The following is a 16117-nucleotide window of genomic DNA, read 5'->3' on the forward strand; positions in this document are numbered from 1 at the left end:
TTTATGGATTGATTTTGTGGTGACGCAGTTGTACAACTGTGCTGTCTGTCGGTCTGTCTGTCGGTTTGTCCCCAGAGTGATAAGAAGATGAATGAGATCATGACACTGGCCCACGTGTTCCTGCAGAACTTCTGTAAAGGGAACAGCCAGAATCAGGTTCTGCTCCACAAACACCTCAACCTGTTCCTCACACCAGGGGTATGCTCACATATAAACACACTCACACAAACATGCACATTTCGCTTCGAACACACCGACAGCGTCATTGCATTTTGTTACACCAGAAGGACATTCATTTCCAATGAAACGCTGCGTTTGCCTTGCAGCATTGCATTGCAGAGGCAGTTTCAGTGCTTTTGGTGTGGTACGTACGTTGGATTTATCGAACGTATGTGTCAAACTGTATGCGTAGACGGCTTGACAAAAATGGTAGCAGAAGCTGAATGTTGAACTTTTGTTGCACACATCCTGGTGATGCTGCGTACTATTTTGCGCAGGTGTTACACATGCATGCATTCACGCCACACTGCGCACACGCATACACACAATGTATACATGCGTGTATAGTTGCACACTCTACTCAAATACACAAACACGCAGCCGCACACATTTGTCCACATTTGAAATATTATTCAACAAAATAAGTGCATTTTATTACAAAATATCCTTTTCCCTCTCCAGCTCTTGGAGGCTGAGACCATGCGCCACATCTTCATGAACAACTTCTATCTGTGCAACGATATCAGTGATCGTGTGGTCCACCATTTTGTTCACTGCATCGAGACGCATGGCCGACACGTCCAGTACCTCAAGTTCCTCCAGACCATCGTCAAGGCCGACGGGAAGTATGTCAAGAAGTGCCAGGACAAGGTCATGACCGAGGTGAGAGAGGGATGATGCAATCTTTGGATGGCTGTGGAGACAACACAATAGCATGGTTTCCACTACCACTATCTCTTAAAATGTGACTATAAAAAAATTATAAAAAGGATAAGTACTGTTATTTTATAGAGTAATTTATTTTCTAGTTCCATAGCTAATCTGTCCTCGCCTGATGACTCAAACTGATTTATTCTGCTGCTCTATGTTCGCTACATACTTCAGTCAGAGACCGCCATCATTGAAGACATTTGTGGTGAGGTCAAAATGAGGGGTGTTGTACAAAACAAAGTCCTCTCATCTTTAACCAATCAGAGTATCAAAGCCATTGTGGAGAAGAAACTAACGTCCGTGGGCGTGGTGTAGCGTTTGGCCGGAGCAAGGAGTTTGGGTAGCCATGCAAGATCTATCCATTCCCAAAATAAATAAAACGTGACTACTTTCTGACAATACCTTGTGGAGGAATTTGCGTCCCGTTGACAGTGGTCGGAATCTTGGTAGAGGGCATTACAGGAAGTCATTGCATGTTGCGTCTCAGTTTAGGTTAACAGGAAGCGTAAACCAATATGGTATGTCCTGCTCATCAGTATCAAACTATACTGAACAAAAATAAACGCAACATGTAAAGTGTTGGTCCCATGTTTCATGAGCTGAAATAAAAGATCTCAGAAATGTTCCCATGGTGGCGGTGGGGTTACGGTATGGGAAGACATAAGCTACGGACAGCAAACACAATTGCATTTTATCAATGACAATTTGAATGCACAGAGATGCAGTGACGAGATCCTGAGGCCAATTGTCGTGCCATTTATCTGCCGCCATCACCTCATGTTTCAGCATGCTAATACACGGCCCCATGTCGCAAGGATCTGTACACAATTCATGGAAGCTGAAAATGTCCCAGTTCTTCAATGACCTGCGTACTCACTAGACATGTTATTCATTGAGCATGTCTGGGATGCTCTGGATCGATGCGTACGACAGTGTTCCAGTTCCAGCCAATATCCAGCAACTTGCACAGCCATTGAAGATGAGTGGGACAACATTCCACAGGTCACAAACAACAGCCTGATCAATTCTATGCCAAGGAGATGTCTCGCTGCATGAGGCAAATGGTGGACACCACGCCGCTAGCTTTTTAAAAGTATTTCTTTCCTTCTCAGTCATGTGAAATCCATAGATCCGGGCCTCATTCATTTATTTCAATTGACAGATTTCCTTATATGTAACTGTAACAAAGTAAAATCTTTGAAATTGTTGCGTTTTTATATTTTTGTTCAGTGTGTATCGATATATCGAATGATTAATATTGGTGCCCCCACTAGTGATACGGTATTCCCTATCTAACCTCTACTCGTCTGTCTCCCTTTCTGTCCTTCCCACCGCCAGCTGGTGAACGGTGGCGAGGACGTGCTGGTGTTCTACAACGACCGCTCCTCCTTCCCGGTGCTGTTCCAGATGATGTGCTGCGAGCGGGAGCGTGGGGATGAGGGCGGAGCCCTGGCCTACCACAACACCCTGGTAGAGCTCCTCGCTGCCTGCACCGAGGGCAAAAACGTCTACACCGAGCTGAAATGTAACTCCCTGCTGCCCCTGGACGACATCGTCAAGGTGGTCACCCACGATGACTGCATCGCTGAGGTACGGGGTCATCTTGAGAGGCTGTGTGTCATTGGATGCTGAGGAGCCTTTCAGTAGACTAATGTGATTTCATATCCTTGTATTCAACTTCATCTGTACTGATCTGAGGATACAGAGTAAAGCAGGATTGTACTCCATTATAGATCATTGACATGCACCTATTTTGTTTGCATACAGAGAGTGGTCAGAGGTTTGCTTACCTAGATTCATACCAATGCATACAAATTGTGATTCCAGAACAGCCAGCCTTGATATAGCCTAGCATTCATTCACTTCAGTGGAATCACTCACACCTGTCATTCATCTGGATGCGTGGTTTCTATTGGCCCTCCCCAGGTGAAGACGGCCTACGTGAACTTTGTGAACCACTGCTACGTGGACACGGAGGTGGAGATGAAGGAGATCTACACCAGCCACCACATCTGGAAGCTCTTTGAGAACTTTTTGGTGGACATGGCACGGGTAATGTCCTCACTAAGGTCCTCCTCAAAGGGATGTGTCTCAATAGTCCAAAACAGGTTATTTTTCCTCTGTTTCGTTGTCCTCTTCCTCATCTGCACTGATCTGAACACAAAAAAACAACATGGTGGGTCCCTTAAGGGAATGGGCTTTTCCCCAGTCCAGTTCATTGTAGATGAGGGAAAGGAGAAGAGAAGTCCATTTGACTATTGAGATACACCCCAGGTAAGTCTCTGCCCCCTCACTCCTGAGTGACAGACATACTTTACATCCCCCTTTCCTTTTCTGTTTTTAGGTGTGCAACAGCACCACGGACCGTAACCATGCCGACGTTCCCCTGGAAATGTATGTGATTGAGACTGTAATGGCCATCGTCAAGGGCTTCTTCAGCTCCCAGTTCCCTGTCAACAACTCCAACCTGCAGGTATGGCTGGGAGAGAGGTTAACCTTATACATGGGTATTTAAATACCTTCCACAGGTCACTTCCAAATGTTGGAAGGACAGTGGACCAGATTTGGTTCAGGTACTTCCGGCAAGTGCTGATCCATCTTGTAGTTGGCACAACATTTTGAGTGTTATTGAAGTGTCCGTTTTATCTTCTCCTATTATCCCTCTCTCTTTCCTCTCTACTATGTCAGACTCACCAGCCCATCTTCATCAAGCTGCTCCAGTCTTCCTTCAGGATCTATAACTGCACCTGGATCAGCTCGGCCCAGAAGAACAACATCGAGGGCTGCATCAAAACACTGGCTGACGTGGGTGAGTCTCACAGCCCAATAATTGCACTTTGCCACCACTGTTATTCTGCCACCACTGTTATTCTGCCACCACTGTTATTCTGCCACCACTGTGTATTCAGACAATATTTGCAGGAAGTAGTTCTCTGTTGGTTGATTGGGTGTCATGTCAGTTTATGTTAATATCTGTGTCTGGAAGAAATCTGGGCCAGTGTTCATAAAGTGTCTGAGTATTCAATGTGCCCTGCAAGGCTAAACTGATCCTGTATCAGCACTCCTACGTTGATGCTCCGTCAGTTCCTAGTTATAAAGTACTGGTTTAGTAGTTGGACAAAAAGAGTATCGTAACGGATATGGGTAATTTTCTAGAGACAATTATGATCTGAATATTTTTTGTAATTATCCGTGATCGGGAAAAAAGTTATTTTCGGGTGCCGGCAAGCATCTTTCTCTCAGTCAATCACTTTCTCTCTGTCAATCACAAAGTTTCTGTACTGTCTTTGAGTCAGTAATGTTTGTGGTCTAAATAGCTAAATATGTAAAGAGAAGAGCCGGCTGTACGTTGATCCTGCTGCTCTGATTGGATAGAGTGAAGCTGTGTTTCTCTGTCCACTTCATCTGATCACTTTTCCGCACAGGTTTTCATTTAGAATGTTACTATGATAAATCACATGGTGAGGATGTTTCCTATCAAGCTATCATTGTGCATAATATCTAACAAGTGGGGCAAGGGTAGGGAAAGAATATGAAACGCTAATGCGCATTCTGACTGAGTGACAGCAAACTTGGCTGCCCGCTGCAAGTTGGAGACACACACACCCACTTCTCTGCTCGCTGCTCTTAATCTGCAGCTTTTTTTGCAGTGAGAACGTGCAGGGAGGTTTTTTGCCAACATCTATTTAGGCATAATAAAACACATTAGTTTTTTCCGATCACGAGTATCATCTGATCCAACTATCAACTTATGAATACAATTACGAATACGAGTATGGCCATGTTTAAAGTTTTCCTCGTCTCCTGTCCAGCCAAGGCGCGTGCCATAGCCATACCAGTGGATCTGGACAGCCAGGTGAACACTCTGTCTCTGAAGGCTCACACAAATGTGGTGCATCGTGCCGCCAAGGACTGGAGGATCTCAGCACGCACCCGGCCCCGAAAGGAGACCCTAGGAGGGCCCGACTACAAGAGCATCATTGAGAAGCTGCAGGTGATACACACACACGCGCACACACACACACACACACACACACACGCGCACACACACACACACACACACACACACACACACACACACACACACTATACTGCAGAGAGCATTATACTGTGTTGTGTCCAGGGTGTGGTGGCGTGTCTAGAGGAGCAGTTCAGTCCTAAGGTGCAGGCCGAGTTCTCTGTGTTGGTGGATGTACTACACAGCCCTGAGCTGTTGTTCCCAGAGGCTGCCAGACTGCGCTGTGAGAGTGGAGCCTTCATGTCCAAGTGAGTGTTGCAGAGGCGCAGATGCAGTCACAGACACTGATCACAGATACACTATCTATGGGCTGCATTTACAGAGCATTTAGACCAGTGCAAAGTTAGCATTTGACCTACCATTGTTCTGGTTTGTGATTTACTTTAGACTATCTAACTGTGACTTCTCCTAAATGTTTCTGAAAAGATATGTTCTAATTTATTATTGTTATTCATAATCCTCCAGTCATAGGTCACATGTCTGTTGGTGTGTTTAGATGACTTGAAGCCATGATACTCATCTTCCACCTGTACCCTTCCCCTTGTCATTCAGACTGATCAAACACACCAAGAAGCTGATGGACAAAGAGGAAAAACTGTGTATTAAGATCCTGCAGACACTTAGAGAAATGCTGGATAAGAAGGAGGCCTTCGATGAGCCTGTGAGTACTGATCCAGACATGGTGAGACAAGAGTTTGTTTATATACAAGGTATTTTTGGTATAGGGATGTGCAGAACATCAATATGATACTGTATCAATAACCAAGGCTACGATACAAAAGAATGTATACTGTTGGTTGTCATCAACCACACTAGCATGCCCCATTCAAAGAATGTAGAACTAAGAACAGATATAGCCATTGGTTCACCCCAGACTTGACTGCTCTTGACCAGCACAAAAACATCCTGTGCGTTCTGCAGTAGCATCGAATAGCCCCCTCAATATGCAACTTTTCAGGGAAGTCCGGAACCAATATACTCAGTCAGTTAGGAAAGCTAAGGCTAGCTTCTTCAAACAGAAATTTGCATCCTGTAGCACTAAATCTATGATAATTGATCATTTCAAAAAGCATTTGTCTATGACTGGCCATGCTTTCCACCTGGCTACCCCTACCCCAGCCAACATCTCAGCACCCCCTGTAGCAACTTGCCAAAGCCCCCCCGCTTCTCCCTCACCCAAATCCAGACAGCTGATGTTCTGAAAGGGCAAAAAAATCTGGATCCCTATAAATCAGCTTGGGCGAGACAATCTGGACCCTCTCTTTTTAAAATTATCCACCGAAATTGTTGCAACCCCTATTACTAACCTGTTCAATCTCTCTTTCAAATCGTCTGAGATCCCCAAAAATTGGAAAGCTGCCGCGGTCATCCTCCTCTTCAAAGGGGAGACACTCTAGACCCAAACTGTTATAGACCTATATCCATCCTGCCCTGCCTTTCTAAAATCTTCAAACTTCAAGTTAACTAACAGATCACCCACCATTTCGAATCCCACTGTACCTTCTCCACTATGCAATCTGGTTTCCGAGCTGGTCATGGGTGCCTGGTTCACCAACTACTTCTGATAGAGTTCAGTGTGTCAAATCTGAGGGCCGGTTGTCCGGACCCCTGGCAGTCTCTATGGGTGTGCCACAGGGTTCAATTCTCTGTCCGACTCTTTTCTCTGTATATATCAATGATGTTGCTCTTGCTGCGGGCGATTCTCTGATCCACCTCTACGCAGACGACACCATTCTGTATACATCTGGCCCTTCCTTAAACACTGTGCTATCTAACCTCCAAACAAGCTTCAATGCCATACAACACTCCTTCCGAGGCTTCCAACTGCTTTTAAATGCTAGTAAAACTAAGTGCATGCTCTTCAACCGAAGTAATTTACAAAGTAGCCTCAAACACTCTACTCAGTAAACTGGATGCAGTCTATTACAGTGCCATCCATTTTGTAACCAAAGCCCCATATTACTACCCACCACTGCGACCTGTATGTTCTCATTGGCTGGCCCTCGCTACATATTCGTCGCCAAACCCACTGGCTCCAGGTCATCTATAGGTCTATTCTAGGTAATGCCCCGCCTTATCTCAGCTCACTGGTCACCATAGCAACACCCAACTTAGCACACGCTCCAGCAGGTATATTTCACTGGTCATCCCCAAAGCCAACACTTACTTTGGTCGCCTTTCCCTCCAGTTCTCTGCTGCCAATGACTGGAAGAATTGCAAAAATCACTGAAGCTGGAGTCTTATATCTCCCGCACTAACTTTAAACCTCAGCCGTCAGAGCAGTTTACCGATCACTGTACCTGTACACAGCCAATCTGTAAATAATACACCCAACTACCTCACCCCCATATTATTACTGACCCTCTTGCTCTTTTGCACCCCAGTATCTCTACCTGCACATCATCATCTGCACATCCATCACTCCAGTGTTAAGGCTAAATTGTAAATAATTTGCATCTATGGCCTATTTATTGCCTACCTCCCTACTCTTCTACATTTGCACACACTGTACATAGATTTAGTTTATATTGTGTTATTGACTGTATCTTTGTTTATGTGTAACTCTGTTTGATTTTGTCGCACTGCTTTGCTTTATCTTGGCCAGGTCACAGTTGTAAATGAGATCTTGTTCTCAACTAGCCTACCTGATTAAATAAAGGTGAAATAAAACTGGCCTACCTGGTTAAATAAAGGTGAAATAAAACTGGCCTACCTGGTTAAATAAAGGTGAAATAAAAAAATACAATTTGGCTTCAGTTACAGGTGAAGGGAGGCTGAACTCACTTAATTCGTCTTTTTTTCTGCCTCATTAAAGAAATGCTAGAAGCCGTGACTGAGGCAAACGAGAGTTGTCTTGGTTCGTTCAATGGGCGTGTTATGTTCGCTATAGCCTACCATTTTGTGTTCCTCTTCACTCACCGTAGTTGAAATATCCCAAATAGCCACCGTACTTTGGCTTAAGGAATGACCCTTGTGATTGTGATGCTAACTAGGGCTGTGACGGTTTTGAATGACGGTTGTTTGTCAGTCAAATGACCACGATCAACATTATAATAATTTGAATAACACACTGTCTCAGTATGCCCTATTTTTGGGTGCATGTATCTAATGATACTAATTTGCTACAAAACCTTGCTGAAACAAGGAGCAACAAAGTTTCATCACTTTGTAAAGAGTCCATGTTACCACGGAAAGGGACTGAACTGCATGTCGGCTGCAGCTGTCTTCAGTGAGCTGCTTCTTCCATTCTGAATTACATCAACATCTGCATCAACAATGTCACCACCCATAAACTAATAAAGACCTTCCCAAACCAGAAGCCTTGGATGAACAGAGAGGTCCAACTTCTACTAAAGGCACGCAACGCTGCTTTCAGTTCCGGCGATGGGGAAGCCTACAGCTCATCCAGGGCCAACCTGAAAAAGAACATCAAGATGGCTAAACATGACCACAAACTGTGGATTGAGGAGCACTTCAACAACTCCTCCGACCCTCGACGCATGTGGCAGGGCATCCAAGCCATCACAGACTACCGGCCAAAAAACCTACCCCCACAGCCAGCGACGTCTCCACTGCTGACAAGTTAAACAGGTTCCATGCTCGCTTCGACAGGGACAACAAAGATCCAGCCATCAAAGCTGAGCTCCCCCCAGACAACCTCCACTTCAGACTATCCATTGCAGATGTGTTGTCTGCACTGAGCAGGGTGAATGCACGCAAGGATGCTGGTCCTGATGGCGTCCCCGGTCGTGTGCTCAGTGCATGTACTGGGCAGCTGGACAAGGTCTTCAATGCCATTTTCAACCTGTCACTGGCCCAGGCTGTTGTCCATACATGCTTTCAGACCTCAACCATTGTGCCAGTGCTGAACCTGAATGACCTCCGACCTGTTGCACTCACCCCGATGGTCATGAAGTGCTTCGAAAGACTGGTTTTGGCCTACCTACCTGCCTCCCTCCAACACTGGATCCCCACCAGTTTGCCTACCGACCGAACAAGTCTACAGAGGACGCCATCTCCACAGCTTTACACTCTGCCTTGACCCATCTGGACAAAACCAACACCTATGTGAGAACGCTGTTCATAGACTTTAGCTCCGCATTCAATACGGTCATTCCTTCTAGGCTGGTCACCAAACTCCATGACCTAGGGATCAGCCCCTCTCTCTGTAACTGGACTTTGGACTTCCTAACCAACAGACCCCAGTCTGTCAGGTTAGACAACTTCACCTACTCAACCCTGAACCTGAACACTGGTGTGCCACAGGGCCGCGTGCTGAGCCCCCTCCTGTACTCCCTCTTCACCTACGACTGCGTTCCTGTAGACGGTTCCAACACCGTCGTCAAGTTAGCAGGCGACACCACAGTGGTAGGCATGATCAGTGACAATGACGAGTCAGCCTACAGGGAGGAGGTCAAGCACATGGCTGCATGGTGCGCTGACAACAACCTGGCCCTCAATGCAAAGAAAACCAAGGAGCTCATTGTGGATTACAGGAAGTCTAAAAGCTGCAGCCACGCCCCAGTTCTCATTGATGGCACTGAGGTGGAGTGTGTGCCCAGCCTCAAATTCCTGGGTGTCTACATCTCCGAGGACCTCTCCTGGACCCTCACCACCTCAACCTTGGTCAAAAAAGTGCCGCAGCGCCTGTACTTTTTGAGGAGACTGAAGAAGGCCCACTTGTCTCCCAAGATCCTGGTGAACTTTTACCGCTGCACGGTCGAGAGCATTCTGACTAAGTGCGCCACAGTGTGCTTTGCGGATGCTCCATGGCCGATCGGAAAAGCCCTACAACGGGTGGTGAAAACTGCCCAGCACATCACTGGTTCCCAGCTCCCTGCCACCACAGACCTCCAGCGCAAGCGGTGTCTACGTAGGGTGCGGTGTCATCAGGGACCTTTCACAACCATGCTACAAACTGTTTGCCCTCCTACCACCAGCAGGCGGTACAGGTCTCTACGTTCCTGCACTAGCAGGCTCAAGAACAGTTTCTTTCCAGCTACTGTAACCCTGCTGAACTCTGACACTCTGGCACTAGCCATATCTACCTGCCCACTGCTTAGTACTGCCTCTCAGGGACCTTATTGCATTACTCTCTTTGCACTCTTCACGGTACTACTGGACTCTGACATTGCTTTGCAAAGTCTGATTAAGGATATTATTCAGTTGTACATGCCTACCTCGATAACCTCATTGCTGCTATCCCTGCATTTCAGTTGCATGCCTCCTTGCACTTTCAATTTGCATTCATTGCACATTTAGACTTGCCATTTGTACTTGCCCTTTGCCTTCATTGCACATTTATACATCCCACTTAATAACATACATTGTACTTAATTGTTTCACTTGTACATTTTTTGCACTCTTTTATTTGCCCTTCTGGTCAGATGCTAACTGCATTTTGTTGTACTGTACTTGTTCAATAACAAAAAAGTTTAATCGCGTGTGTGTGTGTGTGTGTGTGTGTGTGTCTATCTATCTATCCTCTAGCTATATATAGTACCAGTCAAAAGTTTGGACACCTACTCATTCAAGGGTTTTTCAAGGGTACTATTTTTTTATAAAAACAATAAAGAATATAAAATATACATTGCTCAAAAAAATAAAGGGAACACTAAAATAACACATCCTAGATCTGAATGAATGAAATATTCTTATTAAATACTTTTTTCTTTACATAGTTGAATGTGCTGACAACAAAATCACACAAAAATTATCAATGGAAATCAAATTTATCAACTCATGGAGGTCTGGATTTGGAGTCTCACTCAAAATTAAAGTGGAAAACCACACTACAGGCTGATCCAACTTTGATGTAATGCCCTTAAAACAAGTCAAAATGAGGCTCAGTAGTGTGTGTGGCCTCCACGTGCCTGTATGACCTCCCTACAACGCCTGGGCATGCTCCTGATGAGGTGGCAGATGGTCTCCTGAGGGATCTCCTCCCAGACCTGTACTAAAGCATCCGCCAACTCCTGAACAGTCTGTGGTGCAACGTGGCACCGCCAGCATTCGTAAGTGACCAAAACATCAGCCAGGAAGCATAGGAACTGAGAAGTGGTCTGTGGTCACCACCTGCAGAACCACTCCTTTATTGGGGGTGTCTTGCCTATAATTTCCACCTGTTGTCTATTCCATTTGCACAACAGCATGTGAAATTTATTGTCAATCAGTGTTGCTTCCTAAGTGGACAGTTTGATTTCACAGAAGTGTGATTGACTTGGAGTTACATTGTGTTGTTTAAGTGTTCCCTTTATTTTTTTTGAGCAGTGTATTTTGATTTGTTAACTTTTTTTTTTGTTGGTTACGACTTGAGTCAATATGTTATTTCATAGTTTTGATACTTCCGGCGCCGACAGAGATGGCCGCCGCGCTTCGCGTTCCTAGGAAACTATGCAGTTTTTTGTTTTTTTACGTGTTATTTCTTACATTAGTACCCCAGGTCATCTTAGGTTTCATTACATACAGTCGAGAAGAACTACTGAATATAAGATCAGCGTCAACTCACCATCAGTACGACCAAGAATATGTTTTCCGCGACGCGGATCCTGTGTTCTGCCTTACAAACAGGACAACGGAATGGATCGCATGCAGCGACCCAAGGAAACGACTCCGAAAAAGAGGGAAACGTAGCGGTCTTCTGGTCAGACTCAGGACAAGGGCACATCACGCACCACTCCCCAGCATTCTTCTTGCCAATGTCCAGTCTCTTGACAACAAGGTTGATGAAATCCGAGCAAGGGTAGCATTCTAGAGGGACATCAGAGACTGCAACGTTCTCTTCTTCACGGAAACATGGCTTACTGGGAAGACGCTATCCGATGCGGTGCAGCCAACGGGTTTCTCCACGCATCTCGCCGACAGAAACAAACATCTTTCTGGTAAGAAGAGCGGCGGGGGCGTATGCCTCATGACTAACGAGACATGGTGTGATGAAGGAAACATACAGGAACTCAAATCCTTCTGTTCACCTGATTTAGAATTCCTCACAATCAAATGTAGACCGCATTATCTTCCAAGAGAATTCTCTTCGATTATAATCACAGCCGTATATCCCCCCCCAAGCAGACACGTCGATGGCTCTGAACGAACTTTATTTAACTCTTTGCAAACTGGAAACCATTTATCCGGAGGCTGCATTCATTGTAGCTGGGGATTTTAACAAAGCTAATCTGAAAACAAGACTCCCTAAATTTTATCAGCATATCGATTGCGCAACCAGGGGTGGTAAAACCTTGGATCATTGTTACTCTAACTTCCGCGACGCATATAAGGCCCTGCCCCGCCCCCTTTCGGAAAAGCTGACCACGACTCCATTTTGTTGATCCCTGCCTACAGGCAGAAACTTAAACAAGAGGCTCCCACGCTGAGGTCTGTCCAACGCTGGTCAGACCAAGCTGACTCCACACTCCAAGACTGCTTCCATCACGTGGACTGGGACATGTTTCGTATTGCGTCAGATGAAAATATTGACGAATACGCTGATTCGGTGTGCGAGTTCATTAGAACGTGCATCGAAGATGTCGTTCCCATAGCAACGATAAAAACATTCCCAAACCAGAAACCGTGGATTGATGGCAGCATTCACGTGAAACTGAAAGCGCGAACCACTGCTTTTAATCAGGGCAAGGTGTCTGGTAATATGTCCGAATATAAACAATGCAGCTATTCCTCCGCAAGGCTATTAAACAAGCTAAGCGTCAGTACAGGGACAAAGTGGAATCTCAATTCAATGGCTCAGACACAAGAGGCATGTGGCAGGGTCTACAGTCAATCACGGACTACAAGAAGAAACCCAGCCCAGTCACGGACCAGGATGTCTTGCTCCCAGGCAGACTAAATAACTTTTTTGCCCGCTTTGAGGACAATACAGTGCCACTGACACGGCCTGCAACGAAAACATGCGGTCTCTCCTTCACTGCAGCCGAGGTGAGTAAGACATTTAAACGTGTTAACCCTCGCAAGGCTGCAGGCCCAGACGGCATCCCCAGCCGCGCCCTCAGAGCATGCGCAGACCAGCTGGCCGGTGTGTTTACGGACATATTCAATCAATCCCTATACCAGTCTGCTGTTCCCACATGCTTCAAGAGGGCCACCATTGTTCCTGTTCCCAAGAAAGCTAAGGTAACTGAGCTAAACGACTACCGCCCCGTAGCACTCACTTCCGTCATCATGAAGTGCTTTGAGAGACTAGTCAAGGACCATATCACCTCCACCCTACCTGACAACCTAGACCCACTCCAATTTGCTTACCGCCCAAATAGGTCCACAGACGATGCAATCTCAACCACACTGCACACTGCCCTAACCCATCTGGACAAGAGGAATACCTATGTGAGAATGCTGTTCATCGCCTACAGCTCGGCATTCAACACCATAGTACCCTCCAAGCTCGTCATCAAGCTCGAGACCCTGGGTCTCGACCCCGCCCTGTGCAACTGGGTACTGGACTTCCTGACGGGCCGCCCCCAGGTGGTGAGGGTAGGCAACATCTCCTCCCCGCTGATCCTCAACACGGGGGCCCCACAAGGGTGCGTTCTGAGCCCTCTCCTGTACTCCCTGTTCACCCACGACTGCGTGGCCACGCATGCCTCCAACTCAATCATCAAGTTTGCGGACGATACAACAGTGGTAGGCTTGATTACCAACAACGACGAGACGGCCTACAGGGAGGAGGTGAGGGCCCTCGGAGTGTGGTGTCAGGAAAATAACCTCACACTCAACGTCAACAAAACTAAGGAGATGATTGTGGACTTCAGGAAACAGCAGAGGGAACACCCCCCTATCCACATCGATGGAACAGTAGTGGAGAGGGTAGCAACTTTTAAGTTCCTCGGCATACACATCACAGACAAACTGAATTGGTCCACTCACACTGACAGCGTCGTGAAGAAGGCGCAGCAGCGCCTCTTCAACCTCAGGAGGCTGAAGAAATTCGGCTTGTCACCAAAAGCACTCACAAACTTCTACAGATGCACAATCGAGAGCATCCTGGCGGGCTGTATCACCGCCTGGTACGGCAACTGCTCCGCCCTCAACCGTAAGGCTCTCCAGAGGGTAGTGAGGTCTGCACAACGCATCACCGGGGGCAAACTACCTGCCCTCCAGGACACCTACACCACCCGATGTTACAGGAAGGCCATAAAGATCATCAAGGACATCAACCACCCGAACCACTGCCTGTTCACCCCGCTATCATCCAGAAGGCGAGATCAGTACAGGTGCATCAAAGCTGGGACCGAGAGACTGAAAAACAGCTTCTATCTCAAGGCCATCAGACTGTTAAACAGCCACCACTAACATTGAGTGGCTGCTGCCAACACACTGTCATTGACACTGACCCAACTCCAGCCACTTTAATAATGGGAATTGATGGGAAATGATGTAAATATATCACTAGCCACTTTAAACAATGCTACCTTATATAATGTTACTTACCCTACATTATTCATCTCATATGCATACGTATATACTGTACTCTACATCATCGACTGCATCCTTATGTAATACATGTATCACTAGCCACTTTAACTATGCCACTTTGTTTACATACTCATCGCATATGTATATACTGTACTCGATACCATCTACTGTATGCTGCTCTGTACCATCACTCATTCATATATCCTTATGTACATATTCTTTATCCCCTTACACTGTGTATAAGACAGTAGTTTTGGAATTGTTAGTTAGATTACTTGTTGGTTATCACTGCATTGACGGAACTAGAAGCACAAGCATTTCGCTACACTCGCATTAACATCTGCTAACCATGTGTATGTGACAAATAAAATTTGATTTGATTATATTATTTTACAATGTAGAAAATACAAAAGAATAAAGAAAAACCCTTGAATTAGTAGGTGACTCAACTTTTGACTGGTACTCTATATACATTTTTAAAAATGTAACTCAAATATCCAAGGATTTATGTACATCGTTAATTTCCTAAATCTCACAAATCTCAATTTTGGAAGATACTGCTGTTTTTGTGCTTGCCAGTTAGCTAGCAAATTTCAGCTGTTAACAGCCAATGGCTAGCAGTTTCTTACTGGCTGTTAAAAATGGATGATTGCCATAATTTTTTCAAGTCATTACTGAATTATTTAATGTAACAAATCAAACATTAAACCTTGTAAACAATTTATGGTAACCTCGTAAACAATTCATTTAGACCTTTATTTGAAACAGGCGTTTATTTGCTGAAATGTGTCATTTCCCTCGGCTATTAAAAGGGACAGACGGCTATTTGAGGCTCAGCATTCCATTTTGCTGAAGTATTTGCAATTTATAGTCAATTTGGCACTAAAATTGATGTTTAAGACTACTATTGATGCCACAGAGGCTGATTAACCAGAATATTTGTTTTTTTTAATTCCTCTTTTAAGATGAAGCATGCTTGGTTGGTTCATATTGCACTGCCATGATGGAGCGGGTGGGCTGCACTCCGATCAGGTCTTGCAGTAGCCCACAGTGCTCTAGCCTCCGTCTCTGTCTTTCTCGGTGTGTGTGTGTGGGTCCTGAGCCCAGACTTCTCATCGGTATTCTGTGGGCCTCTCCATGCTGTTATATAAGGCAGGCACTCGAGGACAAGCTCACACTGTGAGGGAGAAAGTGATGGATTAAGGGAGGGAGGGAGGGAGGGAGGAGGGATGGAGGTGGGAAAACTCTGAACAAACAAATCAATACTGCAGTGAGTGGGGGTGCAGGAGTGCTCCTCTCTCTCTCTCGCTCTCTCCAACATGGGCCTGTGAAGTAGGGAGAGGGTGTTGGGAGAAAGTTATTCCTGGGTTGGTGGTCACCTCTGGAGGGTGAAGTGAAGCCGGTCTGCTGCTAGTTGTAGTAGAGGATGATCAGGAGATGAGACATAGTTTACACACAGTAAAAGTAGTGCTGTCTTGATATTCCATTGCCTTTTGGAGAATAGCACTGGTAATTGTATTGAGATCATGTCATGTTGCTAAATGTTATTCATAATCATACTCAAATACACAGGTGACTAAGCCAGAGCTTGTACTCTGATATGATATCATTCACAGAGTAAATGATGCAGTCAAAAGCACTGTGACATTTACAAGTGCAAAAACATATTGGTATGTTTTAAAAAGACTAAGAATGTCTGTGTGTTCCGAGTTTTTATTTGTGGCATTGTGTGTGTGTGTGTGATAG

At 45.5% G+C, this 16117-nt stretch overlaps 1 protein-coding gene across 5 annotated transcripts in view; it reads left to right on the top strand.

Annotated features, from left to right (window-relative positions):
• LOC115134115 (inositol 1,4,5-trisphosphate receptor type 2-like) overlaps positions 1–16117 on the top strand; it is a 176590-nt gene that overhangs the window by 49940 nt on the left and 110533 nt on the right. For 4 of the 5 annotated variants that reach the window (XM_029667775.2, XM_029667772.2, XM_029667773.2 and 1 more), the window contains exons 29-37: positions 76–198; positions 682–882; positions 2269–2520; positions 2857–2982; positions 3275–3403; positions 3619–3739; positions 4743–4924; positions 5054–5196; positions 5501–5630. In XM_029667775.2, coding sequence (XP_029523635.1) covers positions 76–198; positions 682–882; positions 2269–2520; positions 2857–2982; positions 3275–3403; positions 3619–3739; positions 4743–4924; positions 5054–5196; positions 5501–5630 — 1407 coding nt within the window. The remainder of the gene's footprint in view (positions 1–75; positions 199–681; positions 883–2268; positions 2521–2856; positions 2983–3274; positions 3404–3618; positions 3740–4742; positions 4925–5053; positions 5197–5500; positions 5631–16117) is intronic. The other variant, XM_029667774.2, reaches the window with a different exon arrangement.

Source organism: Oncorhynchus nerka, linkage group LG9a (genome assembly GCF_034236695.1).
Source record: "Oncorhynchus nerka isolate Pitt River linkage group LG9a, Oner_Uvic_2.0, whole genome shotgun sequence".
NCBI classification, from domain to species: Eukaryota; Metazoa; Chordata; class Actinopteri; order Salmoniformes; family Salmonidae; genus Oncorhynchus; species Oncorhynchus nerka.